The following is a 20,737-nucleotide window of genomic DNA, read 5'->3' on the forward strand; positions in this document are numbered from 1 at the left end:
ATTGCGGGCAGCTAGCTGACCAAACCCCCATGGCGAAAAAAAGGGCCCATGTCGATGGGGTCAGCCCGTATTGCTTATTTTCCTAGGTCTAGTCTAGAGCTAGAAATCAAAGAATTGAAGTATCCTTCTTTTTACCTTTGCGGGATTCAAAAAGGCAAAACGGCGCTAGCAATTGCTTCTGGCAGCTCACTGACATTGTTAGTCTCTTTTTGCCATGCCAAAATTAGCTCGATTAGGTGGAGACAAGAGCCACGTTGAAAGTTCCGACTTGGTTCTAGACCACGCTCCTCTTTGAACGCTTTTTTTTGACATGCCCACTAACAGCCTTAGCACGTCGTCACCTTGAACGACGGACGCAGGACTGCAAGAAATATGAGCTTGAATAGTCAAACCACATATCATAGAATCACAAAATGAGTCGGATAATATCCGATCTGCAAAGCCAATACCGATTCGGTGGTCGAGCCAAGGTGATGGCGCCTGTGGCGTTCATCCCAAATAGCCACTGTAGAACATTGAGAACACGATCGAAAATCAGCGGCTCCAACAAAAAGAAAACAGACGGGGAGCTGCGTTTTGCACTAGCGCAAGCATGGCTTCAGCTTTGCTATCACGACCTGTAGGGGTCGTTGATTTTCTTCAAGGGCACAGAGCCGTAGTGGCACCAGCACATGGGATGACAGCCTCACATTGTGGGGGGCGAAACTTCCTGAAAATAGTCTCCGTAATTGGAGAAAAAAAAATGATGCATTTTGGGCTTTCGCTTCGAGTCGAGACCTCACCGCCGGGGAGTCATGATGTCGAGGCTCCCCAGTCACGGGGATGCCGGTCCATCAAAATGGTGTGCTGAAAGAGTTCTGGACCTCAGTCGATGCTTGATATAAAAAGAAGCATCTCTGGCAAGCAAAGAGATTCTTTTGTCTTGTCTCTCCCTGGCAGTGGCAGCAACCTCTGTATTCTGCACTCCAGAGCTTCGTCGAGGAATTTGTCATAAGCCTCTTTTTAATATCACGTCTTTTGCCATCGCATATTCCTCGAGATGTCGTCGTCAGCCCGAGTATCGTCACTGCTCGCTGCAGCACTTTTGGCATTTGTTCCTCCAACCCTTGCCAAGGACTGGGAAGGAGCGCCATACAAATGGCTTTTCCAGTTCCCCTTGCCGATCCCTCCGCTCAAGACGAAAAAATAGTAAGTCCTAGATCTTCACACAATCCCTCGGAGCCTCGACTTACATAGCATCCGTGTGGCAGTGATACTTTTACGCACCCCACCACCGGCGGTGCCATAAAGTACTATGAGCTGGAGGAGAAGGTCTTTTCTCAGAATGTATACCCGGATCGTGGCAACGCAACTCTGAGAGGATACGACGGCATGTCCCCAGGCCCGACGTTTCTTGTCGAGAAGGACGAGGAAGCCATCGTCCGCATAACAAACCATGCCACCCGGCCGACGTCGACACATCTTCATGGATCATACTCTGTAAGTATCCGTCTCGAGTCCTCAAGCGCACTTCGGGATAGCGACTAACACACATGTGTCCAGCGACCCGCGTTTGACGGATGGGCCGAGGATCTGACTCCGGTCGGCAGCTTCAAGGATTACTACTATCCCAACAGCCAAAACGGCCGCATGCTGTGGTACCACGACCACGCCATCGACCACACTGCCGAAAATGCATACTACGGCCTTGCTGGCGCGTACATAATCCACGACAAGAACGAGGACAAGCTGGGGCTTCCCAGCGGATATGGCCAGTTCGACGTTCCCCTTGTGCTGGCAGCAAAGCAGTACAACCAGGACGGATCGCTCTTCTCGCCCGAGGGCGAAACGACCAGTCTGTACGGCGACGTGATCCAAGTCAACGGTCAGCCTTGGCCGTTCATGAACGTACAAGCACGCAAATACCGCTTCCGCTTCCTCAACGCGGCCATCTCGCGCACGTTCTGGATGTACTTTGAGCTTACCGACCAAGTCGGCAAGAAGATCCCATTCCAGGTCATTGCAACCGACTCGGGTCTGCTGAGCGGGCCGCAAAAGACGGACAACATGTACATCTCAATGGCTGAACGGTATGAAATCGTCTTTGACTTCAAGGACTTCAAGGGCAAGACGATCATGCTCCGCAACGAGCGCGACTTTGCTCCAGACACCGACTACCTGCACACCGACAAGATCATGACTTTCAAGGTGGCCAAGGACAGCGTCTCGGATCCGTCCCAGGTCCCCTCGAGCCTCCGCACCATTCCCTACCCGCCCGCCAAGACGACGGTGGACAAGCGCTTCAAGTTTGAGCGCAACAACGGCCAGTGGACCATCAACGGTGTGACTTGGGAGGATGCCAACAACCGTGTCCTGGCCAAGCCGCAGCGGGGATCGACCGAGGTGTGGGAGCTGGAGAACAGCAGTGGCGGCTGGACGCACCCCATCCACGTCCACTTGGTGGATTTCCAGGTCATCAAGAGGGTCAATGGAAAGCGAACCCTGCAGTCGTACGAGACGGCCGGCCTCAAGGATGTCGTCTGGCTGGGTCCGGGAGAGACGGTGACGGTGCGGGCTATATACGGTCCCATGGAGGGCCTGTACATGTTCCACTGCCACAACCTCATCCATGAGGACCACGCCATGATGGCAGCCTTTAACGTCACCCACCTCGACGACCTCGGTTACAACGACCCCAACTTCATGGACCCGATGGAGCAAAGGTGGCAGGCAAAACCCGAGGGCCCGGAGCTGTACACCTTGGATGCAGTAAAGCAGAGGATCGATTACATGGCCAAGGCTGCGCCGTATGTCGACCTCAAGGGTATCGAGGACAAACTGACGAGCTACTGGGCCGGTAAAACATCCTCGACCACTGCTGGTTCAACCTCTGGTGGCAAGAATGACAGCGGGAAAGGCGGTTCGGGCAAGGGCTCTGACGATAGTGGAAAGAGTGGATCGGGGAAGGGCTCCGATGATAAGAAGAACAAGACAAAGCGCGACAAAGGTTTCATGGCGAGGCGTACGGCCAGGCCGACAGGCAACTGATTACCTTGCAGGGCAGGGGCAAGATGGAGTAATATATAATCGCAAGCTTTCCTTGGGAGTGTGAAGCAGGGAGGAGGATAGAGTATATACATACATGAGGAACATGGGTACGGTACATATTTCGTAATGTTAACGTATAAATTCAATTCAACCAATCATAACATCCCACAATCTGCTCACAATGAAATTGTCAGTGTTGCGGTGAGTTGGAGAAGATGCTTCGTTTTCCTCCGCGTAAATACGCATTGTGGCGTGTGAGCTAAAACAGCCCAGCAGGATTGAAAAGGCTGGAAAATGTTTAGCAGCGAGGAAGGACGTTGCCAGCATTCCCCTACACGAAAAAAATTCGTTCCTGGTTCAAAACAGGTGTGCCTTGAGTAACCGAGTAACTAATCGTTGTAGCTGGTCAGATCGACATGATAAAAGCTTGACGATTTTTTATGAATAAGGCTAAAAAAAGTTTTCCTCGAGAAACATTTTCCACGTGAAATTAAGATGTGGTTACACACCTGCCCTTTTCTGCATCCACGTGTGTACACGATTCGTTCAAGTCGACGGCTATCTGCACGCCAAGGCCGACGCCTTCCAGCATCCTACCTTGCAATAACTCTTCTCTTCAGCCCGTTCCGAAGAGATTTAATAAACAGTCGACAGGGTGCAACAAACAGGGTCTAAAATACCAACTTTTTGCAAGTGCATCATGGCCGAATGCTTCTTTGCGCTCGCGCGATTGGTTGTTTCCCACCCGCCGAGGCTGGCCATCCCCGCTCCCGGGAGGTTGGTTTTCCTGGGCAGCGGGGACGCTGGATGAACTGGGCGTCATTTGGGATGAGGGGAAAACATCCCGGTCGACTTGCAGAACACAACGGTTGGGGATTACGCGTAGTGAGTTCTATATCTCGACGATGAAAGCAATAGTCAACCATCACCCTGCGATGTCACCTTCCAATCGACATTTTAAGCGACCACTTCGGGGGTTTTCCTAGCCGAGCTCCGATGCGAGGGGATACATAAAGTAGCAGAGACGCCCTCCCGTTCTGCAACGAAGATTTTGCCCTGCACGGCTCACCATCCCGGGTTTTGACCTCAATCCCTTCTAGCCTAGCTGCAACACCTCGCAGATTGGTCCCTCGGTCTTCTCTTGCGACCATCCTCTCAGCAAAGATGCGTGTCAACTCCATCCAGCTCGCCCTTGCCGGGCTCGCAGCTGTCAGCAATGCCGTGCCTGTCAAACAGAGCGTCGACACCCAGAAGCCCATCACCAAGCTTCAGCTTGGGCCACGCCCTTACTGGCTGGTTGACAGCCTCGAGGACAGCCCTCTCAAGACTGAGCTTGAGCAGTGCAAAGAGATGGAGATGAAGCCCACCGCCTGGTCCATCGGACACCGAGGTGGTGGCACCATGCAGATTCCGGAGCACTCAATAGAGTCCTTCCTCGCTGGTGAGTAGACCTAGAGGTCGTAGGAAAAGAACCGAATGACATAACGAACATAAAGCTGACCAGCACAACAGGAACGCGAATGGGAGCCGGTATCCAGGAGTGCGACGTAGCATTCACCAAGGACCTGGAGCTCGTGTGCCGCCACTCACACTGCGACCTGCACACCACAACCAACATCGTTGACATCCCCGAGCTCAACGCCAAGTGCACCACGCCCTTCCAGCCCGCGGACCCGGCAACCGGCAAGACCGCCACGGCAAAGTGCTGCACCAGCGACATCACCATCGCCGAGTACAAGACGCTCTGCGCCAAGATGGACGGCTCCAACCCCAACGCCACCACAACGGCCCAGTACCTCAAGGGCACGCCGACGTGGCGGACGGACCTGTACTCCAACGAGTGCGCCAAGGTCCTGACCCACAAGGAGAGCATCAAGCTCATCGACAGCCTGGGTCTCAAGTTCACCCCCGAGCTCAAGACCCCCGAGGTCCCCATGCCCTTTGCCGGCGACTACACCCAGGAAAAGTTCGCCCAGCAGATGATTGACGAGTACAAGGAGGCCGGCATCGACCCCTCGCGCGTCTACCCGCAGTCGTTCCTGTACGCCGACATCCTGTACTGGCTCAAGGCCGAGCCCGAGTTCGCCAAGCAGGCCGTCTTGCTGGACGAGTCGGCCGACGCTCCCGGTGCGTTCCCCGGCGCCGTCGCGAACCTGACCCGGTACGCCGCCGACGGCGTGCCCATCATCGCACCCCCTCTGCCCTACCTCGTCACTGTTGGCAAGGACGACAGCGGCAAGGAGAAGCTCGTGCCTTCGATCTACGCCACCGAGGCCAAGAGGCTCGGCATGAAAATCATCGCCTGGACGGCCGAGAGGTCCGGATGGGTTGGCAACGCTGCCCGCTCGGGCGACTACTACTACGCCACTGTGGCAAACTACACCAAGAAGGACGGTGATGTTTACCAGGTTCTGGACGTCCTAGGCAGGGATATCGGCGTCCTGGGAGTCTTCTCTGACTGGTCGGCCACCGTGACCTACTACGCCAACTGCTTTGGTCTGTTCCCTTGAAAGATTTTTGAAGACATGACGTTATGATAGAATATAGACTAGTCTAAACTAGCATGTACCTAAAATATTGCCAGGCCAAGCCAGGCAAGTAATATAGAGCTTGAGAAGAACGCGAATCAGCCGTCGCCGCATTAGCAGACACCTGTAGCCCTCAAGTGACCACATAGCCCTCTCAATCCATAGCTGAGTTCCGGCTCATGGCCCTACTGAGGATACTGGAGCAGCAGAGTGGCTTCCCCAGGGTAGTGACGACCCTCTGAAATCTCGGGGATCAGCTCGAGCTCGAACTGAACGGCCACCGAGTCAGACCCCGGCGTATCAGAGCCGGACTGGTACCTTGCCGAGACTGGGCCTCCGTACGACAACGACATCTGGGCAGCAATCGGCTGATTCTTTGCTAGGCCTTATTTTGAGCGTATTTGGGTTCTTCAAGCAATTTGCCTGTCCAGTTCTTACACTGTGGATTGTTGCGGCCAGTCCGTGTTGCCATGGCAGCATCTCCTGTGTGCTGTAGTTTGCGTCGCGACGACTCAACGGATTTCGGCAGCTCTGCAGAGGATCCTCGACTTCATTCGGCATCTGACCCAGCACTGCTAGGATCATTCCGTACCATGTATGCTGGCTATGTGCTGGACGTTGCAGTGTTTCGACTCCGATATCCTGTCCACGGGTGCTCTGCGGAACATCCAGTTGCGGGAACCCACTGACCTGCTGACAGCGGCGTACGTGACTGGAGGATTCTCTTGGACCCATTTCTCACCATGCTTTGTGTCGGATACCTGGCGGAATGGTGGGTTGGGATGCGAGCGGGCACCTCGACCGGTGGCGGTCATACTATCTCTCACGGCTGCGCAGTCCCAACTGTACTATCAGCGATGCCGAGGCTTATGAGGGCGAGCTCTACTGGGCGGCAAAGCTCGTTAGGGCCGATCGTTCCTGAGCACGAGCACAGGGCACATGGAGCTGGGTCCAACTGCAGCAATGCCTAGAGATATGGCATGCGCATTGCTCGGCTGCAAGTCCTCCATCCCCCTGCGCCCGCAGGCTAGAGATACAATCTTCGGGGTGGGCAAACGTTAAATCTACGGCCTCGATGACTTGACTGGAATCCTTTGAGCGCCCCCGAGCAGCTGGAGCGTCCAGGTGGACAAGGATGAAATGGGAAATGTAGGACATCAGTACGTCCACCCCAAGCAGGGCCTGCCTGACAAACGTCAAGGATCCGCCAGTAGGCCCTCTGCCAGCCGACTGGCCACGCCGTCATAAGACACAAAAGGCCGGCCGCATCCGCGCCCTCAGCCACGTTTTACAGATCAGTCGTTGAGGAAGAAGTCAACTCGGACCCTGTGCTGTTCCCGGAATATCTATTCCATTATACAGAAGCATTTGTCCATACCTAGGTGACGGACGTGTTTCGATACCCTTGGGCCGTTTTAGCTTATCTTCCTCGCAATTTCAGCCCAAACCAAATATTGATTGCAGGCTCTTTCTTTGTGCAGCATCCGAAAAAGACAAGGGGAGGCATTTGGTGATCGCAAATCAAGCCTCCCGGGTCTCATCCGTTTTGCAGCACCAGGAGCTGGTATTCTCGCAATGTCTTAAATAGCACCGACTGTCAAACAGCTTAGATTTTCGTCTGGTCCTCTAGGCGAAGGCAAGAAAGAGGCGGGCGCCGTATCCACAGTCCTGGTGTTGACGCTGAAGGAAGAAAGGTGAGAAGAGGCTTTCAATGGCCGCCTGACCATTGAAAATGTCCAGGACGCAAAATAGAGAGTATCGTTCGAATTGAAGGCGTGAAGTCACCGCATTTTATATACTATCATTTTTTCTTGTCCATGTCATGTTTGTAAGATTGATACTTTTGTTATATCTCGCATACAACCGTAGCAAAATGATTGAAGGACATTACATTGCGTTGCGTGTCTGATAATAGTGGCAGGTTTATGGAGGATTATTCCACAGGGTGCTGTGGGGCAAAGAAACTTGGAAGTCGTCGCGTCCCCTCAATCGAAGTCGTTACAGGGGTTGACCGCCTGGCAAAAACCCATGTGGGCAGAAAAAAAGTTCCCCATTAAAATTTGGTTACTCCGCCTTGCGCATCTCGAGCGTCTTCCTCTAAACATCCTCTACCCCCCGTACTGCTTGAGCTCAAAAAGCAACAATGGCTCACAAGGGCAAAGCCGCTCCGGCAAAGCCGCCGACATCGCACAAGAAAGAGGTCAAGTCGCTCAAACGGAAAAGAGGCCAGGAGGAGCTCAGCACCCTCCGCAAAGCCATCGACGAGTTCGACCTTAAATCCACCCCCAAGGCCTTTGCAGAGCTGCCCTTGTCCGAACCGACAGCCAAAGGAGTGCGCGACTCTCACTTCGAGACTCTCACCGATATTCAGGCGCGCGCGATCCCTCTCGCCCTCAAGGGCCGCGACATCCTCGGTGCGGCCAAGACTGGGTCCGGCAAGACTCTCGCGTTCCTCGTCCCCCTCCTCGAGAAGCTCTACCGTGAGCAATGGACCCAGGAGGCCAAGCTGGGCGCGCTTGTCCTCAGTCCGACACGCGAACTGGCCGTGCAGACTTTCCAGGTGCTGCGCAAGATTGGCAGGCACCACCTGTTCTCGGCGGGCCTGGTGATTGGTGGCAAGAGCGTGCGTGAGGAGGCCGAAGCTCTCTCGCGCATGAACATTTTGATCGGGACGCCGGGACGAATCCTCCAGCACCTGGACCAGACACATGGTTTCGATGTCGACAATCTTCAGCTGCTGGTCCTGGACGAGGCGGACAGAATCATGGACCTGGGTTTCCAGAGAGATGTGGATGCCCTCGTACAGCACCTCCCGACCACACGCCAGACCCTTTTGTTCAGTGCGACGCAAAGCAAAAAAGTCTCTGACCTGGCGCGCCTGAGTCTGAAGGATCCCGAATATGTCTCGGTGCATGCCGAGGCCACCACGGCGACCCCCAGCACACTTCAGCAACACTACATAGTCACACCCCTTCCCGAAAAACTCGATACGCTGTGGGGCTTCATCAAGGCGAATCTCAAAAGCAAGATGGTGGTGTTCCTTTCATCAGGAAAACAGGTCCGCTTTGTCTACGAGAGTTTCCGTCAGATGCAGCCAGGTATCCCGCTTTTGCACATGCATGGTCGTCAGAAACAGTTGGCGCGCCTCGACGTTACCAAGCGCTTTGACTCTTCAAAACATGCCTGTCTCTTCGCCACTGATGTTATCGCCCGTGGAATAGACTTCACCGGGGTGGACTGGGTTGTCCAGGTCGATGCGCCCGAAGATACTGACGACTACATCCACCGAGTCGGCCGGACGGCGCGTTACGAGAGGGAGGGCAAGGCTGTTATTTTCCTGGATCCCAGCGAGGAGGCAGGCATGCTCAAGAGGCTAGAGAGGAAGAAGGTGCCCATCACCAAGGTCACCGCCAAGGATTCAAAGAAAAAGAGCATACGAGACGAGCTCCAAAGTATATGCTGGAAGAGCCACGACGTCAAGTACCTGGCGCAAAAGGCCTTTATTAGTTACGCACGTGCTGTCCATCGTGCGACGGAAAGGGACGAGAAGCACAATGAGAACAGTGATCAGGTGTTCAAGTTTGATAAGCTCGACCTGGAGGGATTTGCCAAGAGTATGGGTTTGGCCGGTGCTCCGCAAATAAAGTTCCAAAAGGGAGAGGACGTCAAGCGGATGAAGAATGCGCCTCGCGCACCCTTGTCAAGCGGCTCTGAAGATGAGTCCGGCGACGACAAGCCGAGGCGGAGGAAGAAGGATGAGGTGCGGACCAAGGCGGACAAGATGTTTGAACGAACCAACCAAGACGTCTTGTCGAAGCACTACAGAAATCTGGTGGAGGACGGAGAAAACGACGAGGAGGAGGACTTTTTCACAACGAAACGAGTCCTGCGCGGAGACGAGCTCGACGAGGCCGCGGGCGGCGCCGGCGCAGGTCTCCCTACAGCCAAAACCATCGACCTTGGCGGCACCGAGCTTGTGCTTGACTCCAAGAGGAGGGAGAAGCTCATCAAGTCCAAGAAGCAGCTCGCCAAGCTCAAGGGCAAGGGACAGAAGCTGGTGTTCGACGACGACGGCGTCGCCCACCCTCTGTACACACTGCAGGACGAGGACGACTTCAAGCAGCAGGGTCCGGCGGAGGCTCTGCGGAAGCAATTCGTCGAGCAAGAGGGCGACAAGGTCAAGGAGGCCGATATCGACGACAAGGCGCTCGCCAAACAGAAGAAGAGGGAAAAGAAGCTCAAGCGCAAGGCAAGAGAACGTGGCGAGGCAGAAGGGAACGGGGGCCCGCAGCTTGCAGGCGGCGACGACGACGACGAAGACCCGCTCGAAATGCTCCGGTCATTGCCCATGGCAGGGACCACGAGAGATAGTGGCGATGATGAAAGTGAGGACGAAAGGCCAAAGAAGAAGCCCAAGAAGTGGTTCCAGGACGACTCGGACGATGAAAGGAAGCCCAAGAGCAAGGTCATTGAGCTTGATCATGAGCCTGACACGCTCGAAGATTACGAGGCCATCGCCGCTGGCCTGCTTGACGACTAGAAAATTGTGTACTTTTGGCACTGAGGAATATGAGATAGATATAATACAGGCTATTCACATAGCCTTTGTGACAACTCTTTCCCTGAAATTAGTAGTCAACTTTGCCTCAGGTGATATGCTCTCCTTTGTCCAAGTCCGAGGTTCAATGATCTCATTCAATCTTGGTAATAGTTCAGACTTTGGGAGCTTGCCTCAGTTGCTTCGTGTTCAATTCAATCTGCTTGATAACTTCATACCACTACTTATAAACCTATAAACTTTAACTCCAGCTATCTGCTTGGTAGGTTGATCCTGGTGTAACTTACATATAGACCTAGAACTAGCGTCAACCTCGGATCGGCACGCTGTTGAGGCATACTGTATGGTGGTTCATGGGACTCTATTCAGGGGTCGCCCCCACCAGCCGATCCAACAGCTGGCGGGGTAATCAGGTGCTCCGCGCAAGCTCCCTCTGAACTTGTGGTTCCCCCGCCACCAAACTATGGCGTGTCATGTAAGCCAGCGCCGCTAAGCCGCGGCGGCACGCGAATTCGGCGACCTCGGGCCAATATGATTGAACGGCGGTTTCAAAAAAACGGTCCAAACAATCGTTTCCCTCGTTGCTTTTTTCTGGCTCTTTTTGGAGCTTCATATGAGCAAAACATATAATACTTCAAAACACAGAGTACAACGCGATGCCAGAAAGCCTAGTAGAGCCACTGCACGACAACAAGAGCCAGCCGCTCACCAACGGCGCGGCCAATGCGGCGTCTGACGCTCCGGCGCAACGCTCCCTCCGCGACGTCTGCAACGATGCGCAGCGCAAAGTCGCCGCCTTCCTGAGCGAACCAGACCCGGGCTCCGAGATTCTACGAGCTGTGCAGCGACAGGTCCGCATCTCGCTGGACGTCGTTGACAAGGCTCTAGAAGAATATGGGTATGGCAGACGTAGCACTTTATTTCTCCATCATACCTGTCGCTTTGCGCAACACCAGGAGCACAGCTCTGGATACCAAGACTCGCAACTAACAAACACCATCTCCCGGTATCAGAATCCCAGAACTCTCCCTCTCCTACAATGGCGGCAAAGACTGCCTCGTCATGCTGATCCTGATCCTCGCCTGCCTCCCACGACACTTTGACTCCTCCAACACGCCACCGCCGACCACAGAACCCGCCACCACCACCACACCCATCAAGGCGATACCACAACCCCCGAGGCTGTCGGCGCCGTCACCACCACGCCAGTTCCCAGACTCGCTGCAGGCCGTGTACGTCGTGTCGCGCCACCCCTTTGCCGAGGTGGACGCCTTTGTCGACCGCACCTCGGCCGAGTACCACCTGGCCGTCGAGCGCATCGCGCAGCCCATGAAGCCCGCCCTGCACGCCTACCTGGCCGCGCGCCCGGCCGTGCGGGCCGTCTTTGTCGGCACGAGGCGGACGGACCCGCACGGCGAGAGCCTGACGCACTTTGACGCCACGGATCCGGGGTGGCCGCCGTTTATGAGGGTGCATCCGGTGATTGACTGGCACTATGCTGAGATTTGGGCTGTAAGTCTTTTTTTTTGGGGGGGGGGGGGGGGGGGGGGGGGAGGTCATTTTGTGAGATGCAGATGAGGTCCTCCAGGCTGACATGCGCTTGGTACTCCCCCGATGCAGTTCATCCGCCGCCTGGGCATCCCATACTGCGAGTTGTACGACAGGGGCTACACGTCCCTTGGTGGCACGACCGACACGAATCCGAACCCTGCACTGAAGCGGGTTGTAGAAGATACGGCGAGCGGCAAGGCGGACTCGCAAGAGACATTTCGGCCCGCTTACGAGCTCATGGATGATTATGAGGAGCGGCTTGGGCGTGACAGGTAGCAAGGTGCAGCGTTTTTGGTGAACGGCTGATCAGGGGCCTTGGCGCAACAGTAAATGTCTGCTTGAGTTGGTCGGAGCTAGTTTGAAAACAACTGCTACCGCGCGGGATAATGTCTGTTAGACCGACCTACTCGATATTTGTTTCTACCAAAAGAATAGACGATATATCTGTAAAAACACATAGATGGTCTCATAAAGTCGTTGGACTGAAGCTACATGCGTGTCTTGTTCGTAGTCCACCAGATTGTGTCGGTGGTGATGGATCTCACTCATAATGACTTGCTACTCTCATTCTTTTGATAACAGATCACAAAGCCTGACCGGATTGCATTTTGCGCGTTGCGGTTCAAGAAAATGGATGCAAAACGATGCCTACACGTTACGACATGGACATCATAAACTCAGACCCTTGTTGGTACTTGATGGAAGAAAGTCTATGGCAATTGCAATATTTGCACCGCCCAACCCCTCTGTATCGCACTTTATAAAGCCAGACCCGTAGGCCGTTGCACAGCTTTCATCACGGCCTAAAATCCCGTTGTAGACAATTTGGGGTAGCACCGCTACTCATTTAGATGACAACCCCACAGATGCACCGTGTAAAAGTCCCACGTTTATTCAACATATACTTACCCATGCACATCAACATCGACCTTTCACCATTTATCACAAGCTTATCAAAACAACTCCCACATTGGCCGTGGAAGCTGTGGTGGCAGCTGTGTCGTTTTCTTCGAGCCACTGCCGGCAGGCTTGATCCCCACATATACGACCTTTCGCGGCGGGGTTCCCGTGGTTGCCGAATGAGATGAAAGGCCATAGTAGTCAGAAATCGAGTGGGTAAGCCATCGCCTATTACGGATTTCATGTCAGTTTGTGCAGGCATCACACGCGCCAGGTGATATAGAGGAGCATACTTAAAGGCACTGCTCTCGTCGTCGCCCAACGAGTCAAAGACGACGCCAGAGTCAATGGCCCCTTTGTCCCGCGTCTCACGGTGGGCCTTTTTCCAACCCGGACCGCTCGACTTCTGCGGTGTGGCCTGGCGTCGCCCAATAAAGACAATTTCTTCGTCTTCGGAATCGAGCCCACTCTCACCCTCGCTAGCAGCGCGTGCCTCCTTCTCCTTCTCCTTCTCCAACCGCTTGCGCTCCTTCTCAGCAGCGTCGGCCCTGATTCTAGCATCCTCCTCCACGAGGAACTGACGGACGGGCTCCTCGAGCGTGCGCACCCAGCCCTTCAGCGCCGGCGTCTTCTTGGCCGTGGCGCGAAGCTCACGTGGCACGCGGCCGACTGCCACAGCGCCAGATTCGGCCCCGGCGGAGAGTAGCCCGGCGTCGATCTGCTGCTGGCGCTTCCTCTTGAGGGCGGCGGCCCTGGCGCGGTCCTCCTCAATCTGATCGCGCAGGCCACGGTCCCACAGCTGAGCGACCTGGTAGGGCACATAGTCGTGCACGACGTGCGTCGGGCCGACCTGGAAGTCGATAGGCTCGGGGGGCTGCGCGCCGGGCACGTGAACCAGACGGTCGTTCTCCCACCTGCGCCGCTGCCGACTGCCCTCGTTGCCCTTGGCGACGAGCTCACGTCGGCGCTGGCTGTCGCGGCGGGACGGGGGTCGGCGCGGGGGTGCAATGCCTCCCAGGCCCGGGTCGATGGACACACGGGCCTGGTTGGTGCGCGGCGCGGGGATGCTGTTATCCAGCGGAATGGAGAAAGGAATGCCGGTTCCGCGGGCCTCGGTGGACACGCTGAGCGACTCAAGCGCAGACACTGTCCATGCTTCGATGTCAAGGGTCGCCGTTGATGCCATTGAGGGAGTGTGGTGATGCCCATGATGGATGTTGCCACTAGCGTGGTGGGCTTCCCCCGAAGCCGACATTGCCGGAGACTCCGGGGGAGGTGGGACAGCACTGTAGATGGCCATTGTCGCAGATGTTTGACACTGACAGATTATTAAGGTGACGATTTCGCACGTTCACCGATAATAGCGGGCTGCTTGAACTGTAGGGAGGATACGAAGGCCACAGTGGCAAGAAGATAAGAGAGATAACGGCCGATCCAACCGAGCCCTGAGATGAGACGGCAGGAAAAGAAACTGGTCGGAATATCAAAACAAAAGGAATAAAAATTCCCTGTCCGCAGTGCGTAGTCAACGACGCGAGATGAATGAATTAACAGTCAGAAAGACTCATTCAGTCATTCCCGAATCGGCCAAATCCGCCTTCAACGTCGGGCCCATCTGTAAAGCCGATGAGGACATTGACTTGCTTCTAGAGCTGCAGACACGGGGCGATTGTGGGCTTGGTGGGCCTTGGTAGCCAATCACATGCTCTGACACCGGCACGCATTTTCGGGTCCGATTCGCTTCCACGTGAAACAGCCACTGGCAAATCCCAAGATCGGAGGGGAAGTCGGAGCTATCAAGGCAAGCAAGGGTTCGGGATTCCGTTAGCACAGTGGGTTCGAATTTAAGGCCTGCCAGAGGTTACGAGCTGTTTGCAAAGTGCGAGTAGTAACTAATTATTTGATTCTGCACCAAATGCCCTGAGGAAAGGGCTAGCGCTGCATAATCTGTTATAGATGCTAGGCCTACGTTACGAACCGTACGTCCTCCGTTTGCCAGGCTGCGTCTGCCATGCGGCGCCACAGTCAGCGCCAGCCATAGATACACCGTTTCATGTTTTCGAGCGAATGACAGTCGGCACGGAACCGGTCATCTATCATTACTGAATATGTGTCGGACCGGCACACGGCAAGTCGACCAGCCATCCACCTCCGCCCGTCGCTTGTTGGGAAAATCCCTTTGTTACTGTCAATAAAACAGTCTGGTTAAAGGCATCGCCTACTGGCATGGGCATAAAGGTGGCGGTAAGGCCATCTCGCCCAGAGGCCACAGGGGCTGCCAGGCGTCAGACCCTCCCGCCAGTCGACTTGAGGCCACGCTACCAGTGTTCGTGGCACAGCATAAGCTAATTGGAATCGGAACTAAAAGCATCATCCTGATAACTCATAATGCCTTTCTTGATGGGGTCCTGCTTGTACAGCTGGCCCCTCGTAAAGCAGCGTGGACGGTGCCTCATAGAGCGGTATGGACGAAGTATCTATGAGTTCGGATTTTTGGGCTGGAAAACGGGTCCCCGCGTCGATACCTGGCCAAACTGCTGGACCGCCATACGGCTGGTACATCGCATAATTCTTGTTTTCGCTTTCCTGTGCCCGAAAAGGTGCAGCTGCGGCGGCGGCGGCAGCTTTCTTTTCCCGCCCTCTCCGCCGCAAAAAGATCCACCCAATGACGCCCAGGCCAATTAGAAGAACAAGGGCTCCGCCGACGACGATGCCTACCAGTGCCCCGGTAGACAGCGAGACGCCGCTGTCGCCGGCCTCCTCGCCATCCGGTGGCGGCTTGGTGGGTACGGTAGCCACGGCCGGCGGTGGTGAACTGTCTGTCGAGTTGTCGGCGGTGCAGAATTCGGCGCCGCTCAGATCCTGCCCGCGCTCGTCTGTGGCAACCAGGTCTGGCACGGCATCCTTGGCGATGTCGGCCGACGACCACATGCTGAACTGGCCGGCGTCGTGATTAACGAGGAGATACGCCACGGCAGCGAAGTGCATGCCCAGCTGTGCCATATCATTCGCGTTGACGTCCTGCATCGAGTCAACGAGCAGTTCGGGCGGCTCGACGCGGTTGACGATTATGTCGCCTGTCTTGCGGTCGACGGACTGGTGCGGCACGACGAGCTGGTCATTCTCGACCCTCGCAACCATGCCGCTGCCGAGCTTGATGGTCATAGCTCCGTCATATCTGTGCAGCTCATATCAGCTCAGATCAGGATCGGGATCAGGATCAGGACAAGGATTAGGATCTGGCTCCGGTCCACAGGTTCTGGTGTTCAACTTACGGTTTCTGCTCCTTTTTAAAGCGGAGATTGTTCCAGTTGAGCCCAAAGGCACGGTCCAGATCATAGATGGTGTAGCCCATGGCGCCCAAAAGGTTGTCGACATATGGATCATAAGGTATGCGCACAGCCAGGGAAAGGTTCGGCTGGACGCAGGCCTGGATCGCACTGGATCTGGACTTGGGGAAAATGCTGAAGTTGGTGCCGTTGGGAAGGTTGAGCTCCATGTCGTTGATGGAAACGACCAGACCCGACGGGCACTGCTGCGGCTTCTCGGCAACAATCGGCTGCGTATACCTTTTGGCCCCGGGTTTAATCCTAGCCTTGTCATAGCCACCCAGTACAACTGACCCGTCTGTACCACCCTTGGATCCGGCCGTCTTGGTGGGACGGCCCCAGGCGAAGGCCCAGCTCAACGACGAAATCCTGCCCGAGCCTTTGAGTGCCCGGAGGACCGTCGAATTGGACCCTAGGCCGAAAGCGTGCATCGGCGTGTAGCCCTGGACGCCCCAATCCCTAGTCGCCTCGAGCATGGGGAATCTAGGCAAGCTCAGGTTCGAGTTTAATGTCATGGTGTCAAGGAAACGCGTCGCATCGCCCCAGTCCTTGTTATCCGCTGCTTCAGTCTGGAAAAGACTTGCCTCGGCCGTGCCCACGAGTTTGCGCGTTTTCGAATTTTGTCCGTCGTAGGCCCCGCCTCGAAGGGTCGGGCATCCATCTGTCGTCCAGTTGACCGGCCCAAAATTGTAGGCACCCCCGCAAGAACCGTTGATGCCATACATTAAAACGCCGTCGTGGTCCCTGGGAAGGGGGCATATTTCGATTAGCCAAATAAGCGAGTGCACCATGTAATTGATCACTATACCAGTGGTCAACAACATGCAGCTACCTACTCAAAAGAATTATATTTTTACTCACCATAGGGGAAGCATCGCTTGTCGTTGTTGAGGGTTACCAATGCCCATTTCGACGCCACGAGCTGTCTTGCTGTTGGAAATCTGCACATTTCCCAGATGTAACACGATCGGCCGTGCTGCACATTCCCCTGCGACTATTTGCGGCAGCGTATATAACAAAAGAATGATTGCAAGTAGCATGACCAAACTAGGCCGTCAGGTTGTTACAACCATGACAGCACCAGCGTCGAGTAGAACTGGTACTGGTATCATCATGCCGTCCGGTCCACAGTAGAGAAAACGAACGATATCAAGACTTGTCGACTTGTGATGCGAGGACCGTCAAGACCAGGAAAGACGCTTTTCTTAGCTTGTTCTTGCTCATGCCAAAAACATGTTGAGAGGAAGAAGTAGCTTTTGTTCACAATACCCGACGCCAGGCCGCTTATCTTAGCCCGGACACTCGCCCACCTTGATATAAAATGGAAATGAGCATGGAACTGAAATGGCCGACCTCCCTCCCTCCCATACGTAGGCGGCTACGGCATCCAAAACAGACCAACAGCACGTACCGTAGGATTTACGAATAGTAGATGCCTGGGCAACCCCACCATCTATCTACTCACCAACTCAAGATACCAAGTTTACCTAGGTATGGTAAGCAAAGTACATATATATGGGTGAATTTCTATGTGCCAATGGCCATACCTATTTCGTCGTATGGATGGATGAACCGGATTTCCAGGGATTAAACCCGGTTGTTCGATGGAGTATATATAGCGTAGAGGATATAAAGAAACGGGTGAGAGAGGAATGGCGATTAACGAGTGCTGTACCGTATTGCATACTTGGTATCTTACTCAATAGGTGCCGTCGTCTTATTTGGCCCGCGCATAAAATCTGCAAAGTTCCCATCTTGGCGTGTGCTACACTGTTACGTAGTTGTTTATGCTGCCTTGCAGACGTGTAACTAGGTATCAATGGAGTCAAAGGTCAAGGGGAGGGGGAGGGGGTAGTCCGTGACGGTACCATATTTTTGCCCTTTTTATATTCATTCAGGGATTGGTTTGTAATAACTTGTCAAGTCCTTTTTGACCCATTTCTAGTTATCGGTTTTCCTTGTTGGCGTTGGTTGTCTCACTTTACACCCATCGACACATTCGGAGTGGTGAAATCTCGTTACCGTACTGTCGGGATTGCCAAGGGCGCGTAGAGGTAAGGCCAGCCAGGGAGGGAGTCTGTTACACTTAACCCTCCTCTTATGGTGCCACCTTGACGAGTTGATATCATGGGGCCTCAATTTTTTATTCGGTTGGCAAGCCGGCCAGGGTGGTCACAAAAGGGTCACGCTTGGCAGAAACCCGCTACAGGATACCAGTGGTGCATTCGCATTCATTCACTCCCACCCTCACCAGCTTGACAGTTCACGGTTGGTATCTAAACCGGAAGCAATACCGTGGTCGGTGATGTTGTCAGCTTGTCACTCTTCAATTGTTTTGTTCACAGTCACCGTCTACCCAAGGTCAAACACGTCTGCGCTGAGTTGAGACACCACGACCATGAACAAACCTATGCAAATCCTCAGAATGACCCTGCGATTTTTATCTGTACCGCTACGTTTGAGGCGATTCCATGTCCCGGCCATACTGACCTTGATTGTGTTGGTCGTCGTACTCTCGGCCAACTCTTCTTTCCGTCACGTTGGTATTACACCACCTGCCTGGTTGTCAGGTTCGCTCCACGGTTTCCCCTGGGGCAAGAAGCACCCTGCCAATCCACCGCCAACGCTCCCCGAACTCAAAATTCTCGACCTCGCAAACAGCAGAGACACAGACAACTCAACAGTTGCCCAAGGAGAGCCCGCATTCTGCACTCAACGCTTCGGGCCTGCTTATCTCCAAAACTTGCGAGACAATGCGATTGAATACTGCAAGGCCGCTTCAGGGGAGCGTTCAAAGTCCTTTCGCTTGACCTGTTTCCACAGCCACACGCGCAGCAACGGCGAGCCGGACTCGCTCTGCATTGCTCAGGGTGCCATATTTGACGTGGAAAAAGAGAAATCCATATTCGATTGTTCCATAAGGCCGCCGACGTCTGAAGAAATACGGCGCGGATTGGTTCCATTTAACCAAATCCCGGCCTATTGGTACGAAACGGGACCAAAGGAAATAGTTGACCGATATGTCGATTTTCAAAACAAACCATCAGAAAATCTAGGGGATAATGCCAACAGTGCCAAAGGACAGCGGCCATTACCCATTAATATTTTAATCAAGCGTGAAGGCTCTGCTCACCCATGGCACACGCTCATGGAAATTTGGTCTTTGGCAAACACGATAGATGTGTTGCGGTTAAGTGCCGACCCCGAGGCCGGCGGTGCGTTTTTTACTGTGCCAAATGACGCCAAAAGGACGCAGACGATCATTTTGGACAACAACGAGGACGGTCCGTTTTACGACCTTTGGGCTTTATTTACAGGACGCAAGCCCGTCCGACTTTCGGCTGCTCTCGAGGCCCTGAAGAAAGGCGATTTGGCGGTTGATACCACGTTAGCCCTCTCACCAAGCCAATTGTACGAAGTTGTTATACCGCTGGCGGGCGCCGCCAACCCGCTATGGCAAAACGACTGGGATGATCGCGACTGCAAAGATGCGCCACTACTCAAGGTCTTCGTGCGCCGCGTACTTCACCATCTTGGCCTTGAGCGATTCGAGCCCCCGACTATGCCGCTTTCGCCCAGCCCCAACAAAAAGATAAAACTGACTTTTATCGACCGCCGCGGTTCCCGTAAGCTTTTGGGTCAGGAAAAGCTGCTTGAGGCGACGCGCCGCGCGCATCCTGACGTTGAGATCCGGTCCATTGACTTTGCCTCATTATCCTTCGTCGAGCAAATTCGGCTCGTGCGCAGCGAGACCGACATATTGGTTGGCGCGCATGGTGCCGGACTCACACATATCATGTTCCTGCAGGGTGAATGGGAGGGCGGCGGAAAGGCCGTGGTCGAGATCCAGCCCGAAAAGATGAGCTACAAGGGCTTTCGCAATCTCGCGTACATGCTGGGGCACGAATACTTTGTCGCAAAAGCCGAGACCTTGTCAAAAGAGGACTTGGATAGGGAAAGAATCGAGGCCGAAGCCAAGGCCAAGCAAAAAGCAGATGCGGTGAAAGAAGATGCAGTCCCAGTCCCATCTTCACTGGCTGCGCTAGAAAACACAAACTACGCCAACGAGGGGGCGGAGGAAAAGAAACAAATGGGAAAAAGAATGCCCAAAACATTATTGGATCAAGAATTGGAGAACAACATCCTTTATAAACCAGGCACGCATCTGACAAAACGAGACAAGTGGCACTTTGCCGACCTTAGGATTGGCGAGAACGAGTTTTTGGAGCTGATCGGCGCAGCTGTTCAATATGTAAAGAGCAAGCAGTAGATATAGTCTCAGGGCTCATCCCTGAAGCCCGTAGCTCCGCAATTGAGCCTGTGGCAAGATCGCTTCGGTTCAGAGCGTGATCTTTTCGACCAATCAAATCGGTCGAAAAGCTATGTGTCTGGTAAGGGGTCTAGGCTGAGCACTGAGACTACAGTTTTGGGGCGTTAAGTTTGCCGTGAATTTTCTCGATATAATTGTTCCATTTTATTGCATTGTTGATGATGTGATCTTTTTTTTTATTTATTTTTGCATGCGGGGCAGGGAAAGGGTCTGTCGTATAGTTTTTTGTGGTGATGAACCTCTTTGTTATGCCGGGTTAGATTTTTTTTTACGTGTAAACGAATTGCCACATATGTAACAAGTTGGTTTTGAATTATCGAGTTGATCGAGTTGAATCGTTGATAACAAATGTGATTTATTGGCAGCCTTTTTTGTCTTCAATTGTGAAGCGTTCTGCGTGCCGTTCTTACGTGTTATTGGTAAGGTAGCTCCCAACAACGTTTTCAACGCTGTTATCGACTGCAGAACAAGCTGGTTTCTTTGGTAAACGATGATTCGTTCACTATTACCATAC

General features: G+C 54.0%; 7 protein-coding genes across 7 annotated transcripts; 5 read left to right on the forward strand and 2 right to left on the reverse strand.

Annotated features, from left to right (window-relative positions):
• The first annotated feature begins 124 nt into the window (after positions 1-124).
• Positions 125-3,194, forward strand: MGG_08046 (bilirubin oxidase). The gene is made up of 4 exons (XM_003714950.1): positions 125-197; positions 331-1,188; positions 1,251-1,479; positions 1,543-3,194. The coding sequence occupies exons 2-4, from the start codon at positions 1,040-1,042 to the stop codon at positions 3,025-3,027; spliced, it is 1,863 nt and encodes a 620-aa protein (XP_003714998.1). The 5' UTR covers positions 125-197; positions 331-1,039; the 3' UTR covers positions 3,028-3,194.
• A 620-nt stretch (positions 3,195-3,814) lies between these two features.
• MGG_08047 (glycerophosphoryl diester phosphodiesterase) lies at positions 3,815-5,700 on the forward strand. Its single transcript, XM_003714951.1, has 2 exons — positions 3,815-4,468; positions 4,540-5,700. The coding sequence occupies exons 1-2, from the start codon at positions 4,192-4,194 to the stop codon at positions 5,535-5,537; spliced, it is 1,275 nt and encodes a 424-aa protein (XP_003714999.1). The 5' UTR covers positions 3,815-4,191; the 3' UTR covers positions 5,538-5,700.
• A 1,939-nt stretch (positions 5,701-7,639) lies between these two features.
• Positions 7,640-10,200, forward strand: MGG_08049 (ATP-dependent RNA helicase DBP4). Its single transcript, XM_003714952.1, has one exon. The coding sequence runs from the start codon at positions 7,699-7,701 to the stop codon at positions 10,093-10,095; it is 2,397 nt and encodes a 798-aa protein (XP_003715000.1). The 5' UTR covers positions 7,640-7,698; the 3' UTR covers positions 10,096-10,200.
• A 380-nt stretch (positions 10,201-10,580) lies between these two features.
• On the forward strand, positions 10,581-12,151 carry MGG_12267 (FAD synthetase). Its single transcript, XM_003714953.1, has 3 exons — positions 10,581-11,011; positions 11,127-11,625; positions 11,734-12,151. The coding sequence occupies exons 1-3, from the start codon at positions 10,770-10,772 to the stop codon at positions 11,938-11,940; spliced, it is 948 nt and encodes a 315-aa protein (XP_003715001.1). The 5' UTR covers positions 10,581-10,769; the 3' UTR covers positions 11,941-12,151.
• A 98-nt stretch (positions 12,152-12,249) lies between these two features.
• On the reverse strand, positions 12,250-14,175 carry MGG_08050 (uncharacterized protein). Its single transcript, XM_003714954.1, has 2 exons — positions 12,858-14,175; positions 12,250-12,792 (listed from the first exon to the last, which is right to left on the reverse strand). The coding sequence occupies exons 1-2, from the start codon at positions 13,862-13,864 to the stop codon at positions 12,618-12,620; spliced, it is 1,182 nt and encodes a 393-aa protein (XP_003715002.1). The 5' UTR covers positions 13,865-14,175; the 3' UTR covers positions 12,250-12,617.
• Positions 14,176-14,663: 488 nt separating this feature from the next.
• Positions 14,664-17,426, reverse strand: MGG_08051 (uncharacterized protein; the record flags this gene model as incomplete). The annotated part of the gene is made up of 6 exons (XM_003714955.1): positions 17,305-17,426; positions 16,755-17,203; positions 15,840-16,637; positions 14,983-15,742; positions 14,856-14,882; positions 14,664-14,741 (listed from the first exon to the last, which is right to left on the reverse strand). The coding sequence occupies exons 2-6, from the start codon at positions 16,931-16,933 to the stop codon at positions 14,664-14,666; spliced, it is 1,842 nt and encodes a 613-aa protein (XP_003715003.1). The 5' UTR covers positions 16,934-17,203; positions 17,305-17,426.
• A 584-nt stretch (positions 17,427-18,010) lies between these two features.
• Positions 18,011-20,442, forward strand: MGG_08052 (uncharacterized protein). Its single transcript, XM_003714956.1, has one exon. It carries the CDS (start codon positions 18,292-18,294, stop codon positions 20,161-20,163), a length of 1,872 nt encoding a protein of 623 aa, XP_003715004.1. The 5' UTR covers positions 18,011-18,291; the 3' UTR covers positions 20,164-20,442.
• The last annotated feature ends 295 nt before the right edge of the window (positions 20,443-20,737 follow it).

The sequence above is a fragment of the Pyricularia oryzae genome, chromosome 2 (assembly GCF_000002495.2).
Source record: "Pyricularia oryzae 70-15 chromosome 2, whole genome shotgun sequence".
NCBI classification, from domain to species: domain Eukaryota; kingdom Fungi; phylum Ascomycota; class Sordariomycetes; order Magnaporthales; family Pyriculariaceae; genus Pyricularia; species Pyricularia oryzae.

What these genes read in the sequence shown, in the direction of transcription:
- MGG_08046 (XM_003714950.1), top strand. Translation starts at nt 1,040, where the DNA reads ATGTCGTCGTCAGCCCGAGTATCGTCACTGCTCGCTGCAGCACTTTTG. An exon ending in CCGCTCAAGACGAAAAAATA is followed by an intron (nt 1,189 to 1,250) that starts GTAAGTCCTAGA and finishes TCCGTGTGGCAG; the next exon opens with TGATACTTTTACGCACCCCA. An exon ending in ATCTTCATGGATCATACTCT is followed by an intron (nt 1,480 to 1,542) that starts GTAAGTATCCGT and finishes ACATGTGTCCAG; the next exon opens with CGACCCGCGTTTGACGGATG.
- MGG_08047 (XM_003714951.1), top strand. Translation starts at nt 4,192, where the DNA reads ATGCGTGTCAACTCCATCCAGCTCGCCCTTGCCGGGCTCGCAGCTGTC. An exon ending in AATAGAGTCCTTCCTCGCTG is followed by an intron (nt 4,469 to 4,539) that starts GTGAGTAGACCT and finishes CCAGCACAACAG; the next exon opens with GAACGCGAATGGGAGCCGGT.
- MGG_08049 (XM_003714952.1), top strand. Translation starts at nt 7,699, where the DNA reads ATGGCTCACAAGGGCAAAGCCGCTCCGGCAAAGCCGCCGACATCGCAC.
- MGG_12267 (XM_003714953.1), top strand. Translation starts at nt 10,770, where the DNA reads ATGCCAGAAAGCCTAGTAGAGCCACTGCACGACAACAAGAGCCAGCCG. An exon ending in AAGGCTCTAGAAGAATATGG is followed by an intron (nt 11,012 to 11,126) that starts GTATGGCAGACG and finishes TCCCGGTATCAG; the next exon opens with AATCCCAGAACTCTCCCTCT. An exon ending in ACTATGCTGAGATTTGGGCT is followed by an intron (nt 11,626 to 11,733) that starts GTAAGTCTTTTT and finishes CCCCCGATGCAG; the next exon opens with TTCATCCGCCGCCTGGGCAT.
- MGG_08050 (XM_003714954.1), bottom strand. Translation starts at nt 13,864, where the DNA reads ATGGCCATCTACAGTGCTGTCCCACCTCCCCCGGAGTCTCCGGCAATG. An exon ending in GACGAGAGCAGTGCCTTTAA is followed by an intron (nt 12,793 to 12,857) that starts GTATGCTCCTCT and finishes AATCCGTAATAG; the next exon opens with GCGATGGCTTACCCACTCGA.
- MGG_08052 (XM_003714956.1), top strand. Translation starts at nt 18,292, where the DNA reads ATGAACAAACCTATGCAAATCCTCAGAATGACCCTGCGATTTTTATCT.